This window comes from Maylandia zebra, linkage group LG11 (assembly GCF_041146795.1).
Source record: "Maylandia zebra isolate NMK-2024a linkage group LG11, Mzebra_GT3a, whole genome shotgun sequence".
Taxonomy (NCBI): domain Eukaryota; kingdom Metazoa; phylum Chordata; class Actinopteri; order Cichliformes; family Cichlidae; genus Maylandia; species Maylandia zebra.
The window spans coordinates 30,678,192-30,690,961 of NC_135177.1; the positions used below are offsets into that span (position 1 = coordinate 30,678,192).

At 40.8% G+C, this 12,770-nt stretch overlaps 1 protein-coding gene across 3 annotated transcripts in view; it reads right to left on the minus strand.

Annotated features, from left to right (window-relative positions):
• bbs9 (Bardet-Biedl syndrome 9) overlaps window positions 1–12,770 on the minus strand; it is a 184,150-nt gene that overhangs the window by 66,881 nt on the left and 104,499 nt on the right. For all 3 annotated transcript variants that reach the window (XM_004560133.3, XM_004560131.3, XM_004560132.3), the window contains one exon: window positions 7,948–8,197. In XM_004560133.3, the coding sequence (XP_004560190.2) occupies window positions 7,948–8,197 (250 nt within the window). The remainder of the gene's footprint in view (window positions 1–7,947; window positions 8,198–12,770) is intronic.

Here is a 12,770-nt window from a genome sequence, read left to right on the forward strand (position 1 = left end):
AACTCCGAGTAGAAACAAGGCATCCAAAAACCAGAGAAACACAGCGCTTAAATACACAAAACTATGGGGAATGAGGGAGGACGTGACAAAGAACTGAGACAAACTGAGAGAATAAATACAAGGTGATGAGGGGAAACAGGAGACACCTGGGAGGACAGCTGAAACTAATTGAGAAAACACGCGAAGGCATGTAAAACTAAATACAAAGCATAAGAGACAAAAGACTAACAAAATAAAACGGAAAGTAATTAAACACGAGAACAAATATGCATACTTGACAGAGAAAACACAGGAGGGCAGGAAAACGAAATGTAAGTGCAAATTATAAAAGGAGACTGAACCAGGACTGAGAATAAAATCATGAAGAGAAAGGAGCCAGAATACAAAACTGAAAGTGCCCAGAACTACCAACAAACTAAAAGCAGAAAGACAAAGAAATGCAAATCTAAACCAAATGTGAACTACGAAACAAGAGTTATTTAACAATACGTTTTCTTGAAAATTTGCATTTGTAAATGTACCAAGTCAAATCAAATCAAATCAAATCACTTTTATTGTCACATCACATGTGCAGGTACATTGGTACAGCACATGTGAGTGAAATTCTTGTGTGCGAGCTTCACAAGCAACAGAGTTGTGCAAAATACAATAATGTAAACAAGCAAAATACAAGAATGGCTACATCTGAAACTAATAAATATATGTACAATATATAATAGTATATGCATTTCTGGATGTGTATACTAAATATTTTTCTACGTGTGTGTGTGTGTGTGTGTGTACACATATTTTACAAATTAAATAGAGTAAACAATAAATAAAATATATAAAAATATACAGAGTTGAGACATGTGCAAAAGCAGGTGAATTCTGTACATTAATATGAATAGACATCTGACCAGCATATGACCAACACATATTTGCACCAACATATGTAATATAAACAAAATCTTTCAAGATGTTTCAGAGAAAGGTAAATGTAGCAATGAAATAACAGCATCAAACATCAGGTTTTAAAGTGTGTATGTGTGTGTGTGTGTGTGTGTGTGTGTGTGTGTGTGTGTGTGTGTGTGTGTGAGAGAGAGAGAGAACCTGGATGTGTGAGAGGAGTGATTGTGTCTGCGTGACGAAATCCCTGCTAGAATCCCATGGATCAGTGTGGATTTAGGGAGCTCCTGAGGCCGATGAATTGGACGCCTTGTCTCTCTCTGTCCTACCTCACAGTCTCCTCATCAAGCCTCCCCCTCCCTTTCCATCCCTCCCTTTTTGTCTCCTCTTCATCGCTTCTTCATTCCTCTACTCCCCTCTCTGTCTCCTCTTCCTCTTTTTATCCCTGTCGCCATCTGATCTTTCGTTCTTTCCACTCCTTTACTTCTTTTTGTCATTCTCTGTCCACTCCTCATCCCTTTTTCTTTTCTTCAGTTCCCTTCTTTTTCTGTCTCCTTCCAACTTTATTTCTCATCCTCCCATATTCTGATCCTCGTTCACTTCCTTCCTTCCTATTATCCTTTCCTCTCTCCCCATTTCTGCGGCTCCCTGAGGAATCTGTCCAGTTTCACGGTACTTTCATTTAATGTGCACGCCACACATTGTTCCTTTGTCTTGTGTGTGTGTCTGTGCATGTATGAGAGCAGAGTGTGCGTGTGTGTGTCTGCCATTGCGTCTACCTTAAGGTGTCTGAGAATGTGTGTGTCTCCATCTCCCCCACCGAGTCTACATCTGTGTGAGTATGTGTGAGTGCAGATTATCCTAAGTCCTCTCTAATATTTATCCTGGCCTTTTCTAAAGCCAATCTTGTTCTCTTTGGTGAGAGCACAGCCTGTGGCTTCACATGCACAGAGAGGCGTGCACACACACGCACACACACACTCCCAGTTGTTTGAAATGGGATATGCCTCACTCTTAATTGGGAAGGTGTTTTTCTAAGGCTGTCTTACAATTTCACGGGGAATGTGTGGATCTGTGGGTGTGTGTATGTGTTTTAACCTCATTCTCACATCAACATAAGGTAAGGAAATAGCCCACCTCTGGAGCAACTTACTCTGAAACACACAGACTGTCTCTTACCACTGACCTCCAACACATTCCAGCCTGTCCCTCATTCTGTAAATAGTAGGTATTATACCACCTGGTTAGAGTTGTGACGTTGTGCTCTGTTACAGTTAGTCTATATTTATCTCATTTGATGAGCTATCAGTTTTAGAGAATCTTAAGATTTAGACTAGCAATAGAATATAGAATAGATGTGACTGCCTATTTAATCATTGTTTGGATAGGCCACCCACAAACTATAATAACAAGTATATAACTACTACTACTACTACTAGCAATAGCAGAAAAAGTGTAAGCATGAGTAGTATTAGCAGTATAAATAACAGTTATCATAATCTATACTTCATTCTGAATGGATTCCCAAATGGGAACGGCATGGTCAGCTCTTCTGCCTGTTAAAGACACAATGGAGCTTCTATTTTCTGTGCTTACACAATAAATATCTACACAACTCCTGAATCTGAAAAAAAAAAAAAAAACCCAAAACAAATAGAAGTTTAGCGCTTATTAGGAGGTACAAGAAAAGTTTAGGAGACATAGTTGGGGAAATTGTCTTGGACGTTTGGAAAATGTGTTCAGCCTAAGAGACAATCTGAGCATTTGTGGATCTGTTTGTATATATATGGGAATGGTTTGGGTCACTTAACAACAATTTGAGGACAGCTTGAAGAAAGTTTAAGCCATTTTGTGATGATTTGAGACATTGTGGGACGGCGTGGGACCATTTGGGCCAGTCTGTGACAGTTTGGGGCTGCTTTAGGACAGTTTTGGAACAGTTTGGGCAGCTTGGTTGAGGGGTTAAGATGCTTTCAATAGACATTTCTTTCTTGGTTTGCAGTACGGAGACACCAGTGCATTCCTGCTTTATTCTGGGCTGCGGTTTGAAGATGGGGGTGATACTATGCCGCTGTGGTTACCAGCAATTTGGCTGTGGGCTTTTACGTTTCTTCCCCCCGTCAATATACATAATTGTACGCACATATATATAAATGTTCAGTACATTAGACCTGCACATTTCTGCACACACACAGCCTCAAAGCAACATTCTTTTGAAAACACACATCAAAATCCAGGAAGTGTGATTCTTTAAAAAAAGTTGTGTGCTTGAATCAGACACCTGGTATCTTTTGTCTAGTCTTCACAGTCTAAACTTACAAACCACATATGAGTACGGCAAAAGCACCTCGAAAAAAAACCCCATTATGAGTCGTTCCCGCAAACATTTTTTTTCTACTGCAATAAAATCACTAAAAACTAAAAACAAATGTAAACAAGCAATTTTAGGCAACGAATATTTAACAGCTCAGGAAAGAATACTTATAGTTTTCTGCCTAAAAAACAAAGTCTAACTCGAAGTGTGAATTACTAAACAAATTTCAGTAAACTGTTCAATCTCTTCTAAAAATAGAACTCTGCTGTTTTATATATAGCATTGTGGAGGAAAACTCTTCAATTTGAACACCACAGCAAGAGAACAAAGACAGCTGAACAAGAACACACACAAAACATGACCTACACTTACACACAGTGCATGTAGTTCAATCTCTGCTGTGTCTTCTGACCTTCCACGTGCACACACAGACATACATGTGTGTGCATGCTCATGCAAACACAGCCCATCTTTTCCTCTCTCTTTAAGTCTAAAATAGATGCAGGCCCCAAACCACAGCTACCAGTGGAACACTGTGAAAATAACTGCGACACACTTGTGCTATAGGGGGGTGTGTGTGTGTGTGTGTGTGTGTGTGTGTGTGTGTGTGTGAGAGTCTGTGTGTGTGTGTGTGTGTGTGTGTGTGTGTGTGTATATAGAGTGTCTGCTTGCTTTAACTGGACTGTGAATATAAGCAATCTCTTCTGAGTTCATTAGGAGAGGAGTGTAAAAGAAAGAAAAAAGTGAGGATGTTAAAATGCTAAATGCTAGAAATAAAACAGGGTTTGATTCATTAGTGAAACATGGGGCATAACGTAAAAAGAGAAGAGAAACAACAACAGCAGTGTACAACAGAATAAGATAAACAAGAGATCAGCCATTGATTAAAAAAAAGACTAATATACAAGATGAACTGCAGATTCCTCAGTGAAGAAACCACCAGAATAAACAGGACATAGCACACAGATGGGATTGACGACAATAATGAGTTTTTTGTGGAAAAAAAAATATTGCTCATGCAGTCAAATAACTCTTCATCTTGTCATCTTGTTTAGATAGTGTATGTATGTGTGTGGGTGGGAGCAGGCATCTATATACACACCTCTTTAGCTGAAGGAAGAGCTATGCTGACAGCGCGCTGACTAATGAACCATGTGATAAACAGTCCTGATTTCAGCAGGTGTGTGTATGTGTACAAAGTACAGCTGCTGAAGCTTCAAATTGGTCCAAATGATGTCATCAGGGTAAGACACAAGGTCAAATGACGCAGCGAGAAACATATAGACAACAAGAGATACGGTGGGATACATGTTAGCCAGATAAAACTACACACCCAGTTGGAATATACTAATGTTCCTAATATGTCCTTTATGTATTGATATACTGTAATTGTTATATCTGGCTTGCATATGCTACTATACTACAAGATTTAGATCTATACTTCACAGACTACAGTACGCAGAAACCAATAAACCAAAACATACAGTGGAACAAGTCAGATCAATGGTTACAGTAAAACTAGATTAACCTTTTTAAAAAACTGCTGGTTTGTGTTTCTAAACATTGCCGCCTGTGTAAATAGCAACCGGTAATTAGTAACTGGAATACTAGTATTTATAGTGTATATGGGATATGCATCACCAGATTTCTCTGAGCTCCCACTCCACGGCCCGTTCCACCTCCTGTAATTTTCCAGTAGCTGAAGTGACGTCCAGAACAAGAATTTATTACAAGAGAGATATTTCATTATCCATTGACCAAATGGGCTCTATTCTCATTAAGTGCTCAACTCATTCATACATTTTGCATACTGCAACAGATTTTATTTTTTAAATGAAATCCACGAAGATTTTAAAGTTTGCCTTCAACCAGATTTTGAGCATTTGACCAACCAGCATGAACCAAACCTGGTCCTCCCTTCTCTATACTTCTGGAAAAGACAAGCAGAGACGATAATGTGCTTAGAAGTGTGTGTGTGTGTTTTGTTGGGTTTCCCTACCAATGAAGTGAGACTTATTGTGCGGTATTTCAGTGTGTATGCGTTTGTGTGTGTTTCTGTGGTCTTGGAGTAAAACGGTTGCTGTCGGTGTTGTTGGAAACGTAAACAAGTGTGCATGTTTACGGCCGGGTGAAAAAGCAACATCTGACAGGGTTAGCGAACGCCTGTTTACTGCAGTGCAGTGTGTGTGTGTGTGTGTGTGTGTGTGTATGTGGTGTCTACATCTGTGTCAATTTTGGCAGAAGACCAAAAGAGAAAGGAGAGACCGCATGACAAGAAAACGTAAATACAAACACATTCACTCTCTCCTCTCTCTGTCTTTCTCTCACACACACACTTTATTGACCGACTTCGGCTCCACTGAACTATGCGCCGAATTACTGTAATCACTATAATCACTTATAAACATGCCTTTAACACTTTATAGACCTCTTTCTCTGTTTCTCTCTCTAACACACACACACACACACACACACACACACACACACACACACACACACACACACAGTACAGTACTAATTCTCAAAAACAAATGGATCCACAAATCTCATGGTGTAGGTGGAGGATTACAACTTCCTCATGTGGCCATGCACATTTACACGTTTACCTTAAAACTGCTGGACAGTAAGTGTCAGCAGCACTGACTCTGCAGTAAACTCAAATGAGCTGATTTAACATCTGGCAAGGGAACAAGAATTTAAACTAAACACTGCGGCTATGACTTGCATATTCATACACTGATTAATTATGCTGATTAAAGTGCGTTGTCCCTAGACCCTAGAATGTGCATAAATAAAAAGCAAACAAGCAAACATGGTCCTGGAAAACCATTTGGCACCACCAGGCACTGTCATGTCCCCTATGCTATTAGGCCACATCTTCACTGATAAATCACACCAGCAAAATATGCAGATTTCCAGGAATTAACCACTTCTTTTTATAAGACAGAACATGTCTTGACTGAAAAGAATCGAACTGTCAATTTTAAACTAAATTTGGTTGGTTTTGGTCAAACAGAACTAGACATAAAAAATACTGAACATGCAAAAGATGTTTGTCTGTTGTCTGTTTGTCTGTCTGTAAATACATATATCTATTGACCCAATGATAAGGGATTGAGAAGTGACAGGAAGTCAACAGTAACTCAAATAACCAGCAGAAGACCTCAATGGGTTCTAATCTTGTCAGCTAAAAACATAAAACTGAGGCTACACTTTGCACTGGGTTACCAACAGAAGACTGTTGAAGAGCAGAAGAGCTGATTTGTTTTGATTTTTGCTGCCTCGGATAGCACGGTCATAATTTAGCATAAACAACATGAAAGCATGGATTCGTCCTGTCTTGCATTAACAGTTCAGGGTGCTGTTCCTTTTGTAAGGGCATGGGGGACCATTAGTACCAACTGAGCATCGTTTAAATGACACAGCGCCCCCTGAGTATTGTTGCTAATTAGTCCATCCCTTTATGACCACAGCGTACCCATCTTCTTTTAGCTGTTTCCAGCACCATGTCAAGAAGCTCTGGCCTCTAGATCTAAATCCAATAGGGCACCTTTGGGATGTGGTGAAATGGACCACATCATGAAGGTGCAGATAACAAATCTACACTAACTGTGTGATGTCATGTCAATATAGACCAAAATGTCTGAGGAACGTTTTCAGCACCTTGTTGAATCTGTGCCATGAAGAATTAAGCCAAAAGAAGGTCCAACCCAATAGTAGCAAAGAATACCTAAAGTGACCGGTGGGTGTACATTTTGGTTTTTACTATAAAAGAGAGTTAAGAGAAGGAAGAGTACAAGGAGGTAAGAAAGGCAGTAGGGGTTGGGCTTGAAGAGTGTAACTGATGATCTGTCAAAAGGTCCTTTAAAACTTCTGCCAAGAGTAAATGATCCATAAGGTGCCTGAGTGAAAGAGTTTATGTATTTGCATGTATATGCATGATTTTACGAGTGTCTACCTCGCAAAAATTATGTGAGTGTATATTTTTTATGCATGTGCCTGCACTGTGTAACTTATGCAGCTGTGTATGTATACCTGTTTGTAGTGGTATTATTTCTTATTTTTTTCACATACCTGTGTATATTATTTCAAGGGTGCGTGTACTGATGCATTTAAATATGAGTCTCTGTGTTGGCTGTAAGGTGTTAAATGAATAGGGTCCGTGTTTTTGCCTGCTGAGCCTTAAAATCTGCACCAAGGGACCAGCTTACAAGGCTGTCCACCAGCACGCACACAGTATAACATGCACAGATTACAACACACACACACACACCACTGATTTTACCACTGAAACTGTTCAGTCAGCAATCTGGTAGCAATGCAGTTCCCTCCCAAATTCTTTGATACTTTAGTTGGATCTTTCAGTATTTACATTGCTGGAACTGTTTGTTTTCTGCAAGAGACAGCAGAATTAAAGTATTTTGACTAAAATGATGAATGGGAAGTTCCCATCCTATAATCCCATGGTTGCATTTATCTAAAATACTAAAACCAACAACTCAACAGAGAGGCAGAGTAACAACCTTTAAATAGGGTTACCTTAAGTTTAATTCATTTTTATTTATACAGTGCTAATTTACAGCAGCAATGGCCTTGAAGTAGCCCGGCAACCTGAGTATTTAGTACCATAACTGAAAGATGGCTCAGGGTCGCTTCATCCCATCCTAAATGTATTAAAAAGGAAATTTTGAGTCTAATTTTGAGTCAGTCTAAGTGGAATGTAGACAAGTAAACCAATGACTCACCAGGAACAGCGAGATTCTGGACTTGAGCAGGGACCTGGACATTAGCCTCAGAGGCCAGGGTGAGACGCCCCCCTTTGCCGATTCGTTCACAAAGCAGGGTGATGTGCTTCTTGAGACGGGCAGTGTCACTGGGGAGGCCCAGCACTGATCCTCCTGTCTGCGCCAGAGAAGTAGCCTGGTCCTTGGGGTTCTGTGACAAGCAGGTCCGTAGGAGGTGGGAGACGGCAGCATCACAGCTCTCTTCCCAACCCTGTGGAAAGAAATAGGAAGCTTACCTTATACACTACCACTAATTTCATGATTATTTACATTGTAGATTCTCACTGAATGTGTCAAAACATGTTCAATATTTTAGATTTTTCAAAACAGCCACCCTTTGCTTTGTTTACTGCTTTGCACACTCTTCTCTCAATGAGCTTCATAAGGTCGTCACCTGAAATGGTTTTCTAACAGTCTTGAAGGAGTTCCCAGAGATGCTGAGCACTTGTTTGCCCCTTTTGCCTTCACTCTGTGATCCATCTCATGCCAAAGCACAGATTTCACTGGTCTAATGTTCATTCCTTGTGTTTTTTGGCCCAAACAAATCTCTTCTCCTTTTTGCCTTTCTTTAGTAGTGGTTTCTTAGTAGCTATTTGACCATAAAGGCCTGATTTCCACAGTCTCCTCTGTTGATGTAGAGATATGTCTGCTACTGGAACTCTGTGTGGCATTTATCTGGGCCCTAATCTGAGGTGCTGTTAACTTGCGGTTTCTGAGGCTGGTGACTCCGAAGAATTTATCCTCAGCAGCAGAGGTGACTCTTGGTCTTCCATTCCTGCGACGGTCCTCATGTGTGCCGGTTTCATCGTAGCGCTTGATGGTGTTTGCAACCGCACTTGGGGACACATTCAAAGTTTTAGCAATTTTAAAGTAATGATGAACGGTTGTTTCTCTTTACTTAGCTGATTGGTTCTTGCCATAATATGAATTCTAAAAGTGGTCAAATAGGGCTGTCAGCTGTGTAACAACCTGACTAAAACACAACTGATGGTCCCAACCAAGAAGGCAAGAAATTCCCCAAATGAACCCTGACAAGGCACACCTGTGAACTGAAAACCATTTCAGGTGACTAAATCATGACCCTTATTAAGAAAAGGGTTTGCAGCACTGTCAACAAAGCAAAGGGTGGCTACTTTGAGGAATCTAAAATTTCAGACAAGTTTAGAGTTATTTATCAATTTTTTCTTTGCTACATAATCCCATATATCTTGCTTCATATATTTGATGTCTTCAATATGTATATACAAAGTAGAAAGTAGTAAAAATAAAGAAAAACGCTTAAATGAGAAGATGTGTTCAAACTTTTGACTGGTAATGTATGTTTAAATTATTGAGATACAGGCTGAAAGAAGAATGACATAATGGACACAGAAGGCCTGTATTATAGTAATTGTCTTAGTAAGTTTTCAGAAACAAGAAATCAACATTCAGAGAAAATAATAAATACTATCAGATTGTAAACTTGTGTTTCTGTTATTAACTAGCAATGTAGAACTAAGACTGGGAGGTGTGAGTTTCGATTTGTGCTTCACTAAAGTAAAAAAGGGATGGCGCAAAAAGAAGCTAGAGCAAAGAATAGAGGATACAAATTTGCATAACAGAATATATTAAACTCTTAATTCAAGGCAGATCCACTCATAAACAGAGTAAGAAATGAGGAGGAAAGAACCACGAGTGCATGACTTTGGAAAGGTGATGGAGAAGAGACAAATAGTTAGAATAAACTATTTTAGCCTTTTAATTTGATGCCCTGTTGAATTTTGAATTTATGAGAGAGCAAGAAAATGATAAGACATTCAGAATCGAAAGAAACGAAAACACACACGCACACACACACAAAGCCACAGTAATAAAACAGTGAGGAGGGTTTGGTCTTTTGCTGTCCCCGTTCACCATCTCTCATCCTTCACCCACGCATACATACACGAATATACCCAACTCATCCTACTAAAAACCAGGGAACCCAGAATCTCTCATTTGAATGGGTGATTTAGATGGGTAGGTCTGAGGATGATGCGGTATGTGCGTGAGTGTGTGTTGGGAGGGTAAGGGTGTGTTGACAGGTACCCCTCCACCATCACCCCCCCCCCCCCCCCCCCCCACACACACACACACACACCTCTCGTTCTCCTGCCTGCCGCCATGCTGATAGGCCCCTAATGAGCCATAATGACAGGTAATCAACCCTGTAATGATGATGACAGAGAGATACAGACAGACACAGGGGAAAGAGCGACAGAGAGAGAGAGAATGCAGGAGTGTGAGAGAGAGAGCAAAAGAGGACGAAAGAGCGAGAGAGAAAATGGTCGGGGGGGTTGAAGGAGATGAGATGATGATGGAGGGAAAGGCAGACACCAAAAAAAATTAAACATGTGGAAAGCCGAAAGATGAGCAAAGACAAGAGTAAAGAAAAGACACTGGACGAGTCTGGAAGGAGAAAAATTAAAGAGGAGGGGTAGGAGGAGGCGAGATAGAGGTGGGTGACCTATTCTTACAACAATACCTCACCAGGTTATCAAATGGAACAACATAACTGCAGGTTTCTGTGGAAACTTGGCATGCTCATGCACGCGCTCGCTGAAACATACGTTCCACATGCTGCGGAAGAAAATTAAACGTCTCTAAACCTAAACTGCAGACATTCATCCTCCTGAAGGAGAAGAAAGGAAGCAAAGAAAGGTGGAGCTGAGCGGCTTTGGATCAAGGCCAGAGCGATAAATTACGGCAAAGTTCCCACTAATGCAGAAATAGAAGAGGAACTTGTTTTCTGTACCAAGAAACAAGAGAGGTTTTGTATTATTGGGTCGTCTTTGAAGACTTTTTGAAAAGAGAAGTTGTACAAGTGCAGCAGCAAAGAAGCATGACAGAGCTTCTATTTTCCTTGTGTTTATGATAGCAAAAAGGAATCTTTTTTGAACTTTTACCAACACTTCAGAGTGGAAAGCTTTAGTTTTGTGTATATTGACACTGTATAGACACGGATTACATCAGTAAATAAAAGTACCCTGTTGAATAACACTGAATGTATGATTATCCAAAATGTTAAAACGCCATTTTTACCTTGTTTTTTCTTGAGTGCACAAAAAAGCTGATATTCAGTGAGAACAATACCAATCACATCACTGAGTGAGAGAAATTGATGCTAAATTGTTAACACTTCGTGACTGAAAAGTATTTTTTGAGTCATACATTAACTCCGCATTATGCCGCATTACAAACAAACACATTAAAATAAAGCACATGTGGTATTATTAGCTTAGACAAACAGAACCAGTTATGAATAGTTTGGCCTTTAAACCTGTATAGCTTCAATGTTCCACTGTTGAAGTACCAACAAAGACAAACCTTTTTTTTCTTTTTTCTTATTAAATAGTTTCCTCAAAAAGCCTATGGACTGCATCAGGAATATCAGGTCTGACAAAGGGAGAAACCCTGGGTGTAACTGCAGAATTACAGGCTGGCAATACATAAATTATAACAGAGTCTAGCACACAACCTTGGAGGACTCCCAAAGAGACAGGTAAAGGTTCAAAAAGCAATCCCTCTGCAGTCATGATATCCTCATCAAGACTGCGAATGTCATTTGAGAGACCGGAGTTACGGCTCTGTGAGAACAATGCCATACAGTCAGTCTCAGGGGGAAACATTACCCACACAATCATCCTAAGACCAAATCAAGAGTGGATTTAGTACAGCATCAGCTACTTTCCTTAACTTCTGGGTACAATCAACTTTAATACATCTATTTACTGTAAATGCCTAGTTACTGACAATCAGAAGCTCTCAGAGTCAGAAGGCCTATTATGTTATAAAGAAACCTGTGGTTTGACTACAGATCCACAATATGAAGCAAGAAATTATGGACAAATATAACCTCTTTATTTCATAATAATTTGAAACAAGTGGCATTTATATACAGTGTGGAGTGCATAATGTTGAAGTTCCAGTAGTGGAGGTGAGGTGTCTATGAAGTGTTCAGCAGTCTGATGGCCTGGTGGAAAAAGCTGTCTCTCAGTCTGCTGGTACGGGACCGGATACTGCAGAACCTCCTTCCTGATGGAAGTAGTCTGAATAGTTTATGGCTGGGGTGACTGGAGTCCTTGATAATCCTCCCCGCTTTCCTCAGGCACCGCTTCCTGTAGATGTCCTGGAGGGAGGGAAGCTCACCTCCAATTATCCGTTCAGAGCACCGCACTACTCTCTGGAGAGCTTTGCGGTTGTAAGCGGTGCTGTTGCCATACCAGGTGGTGATGCATCCAGTGAGGATGCTCTCAATGGCATAGCGGTAGAAGGTCCTGAGGATACGGGGGCTCATGTCGAATCTTTTCAGTCTCCTGAGGAAGAAGAGGCGCTGTTGCGCTGGGCGATCGTGGCTCAAGAGTTGGGAGTTCGCCTTGTAATCGGAAGGTTGCTGGTTCGAGCCCCGGCTTGGACAGTCTCGGTCGTTGTGTCCTTGGGCAAGACACTTCACCCGTTGCCTACTGGTGGTGGTCAGAGGGCCCGGTGGCGCCAGTGTCCGGCAGCCTCGCCTCTGTCAGTGCGCCCCAGGGTGGCTGTGGCTACAATGTAGCTTCCCATCACCAGTGTGTGAATGTGTGCGTGAATGGGTGGATGGATGACTGGATATGTAAAGCGCTTTGGGGTCCTTAGGGACTAGTAAAGTGCTATATAAATACAGGCCATTTACCATTTCTTCACTGTGTTGTTTATGTGTACTGACCACGTAAGATCCTCAGCCAGATGTACACCAAGGAACCGGAAGCTGCTCACTCTCTCCACAGCAG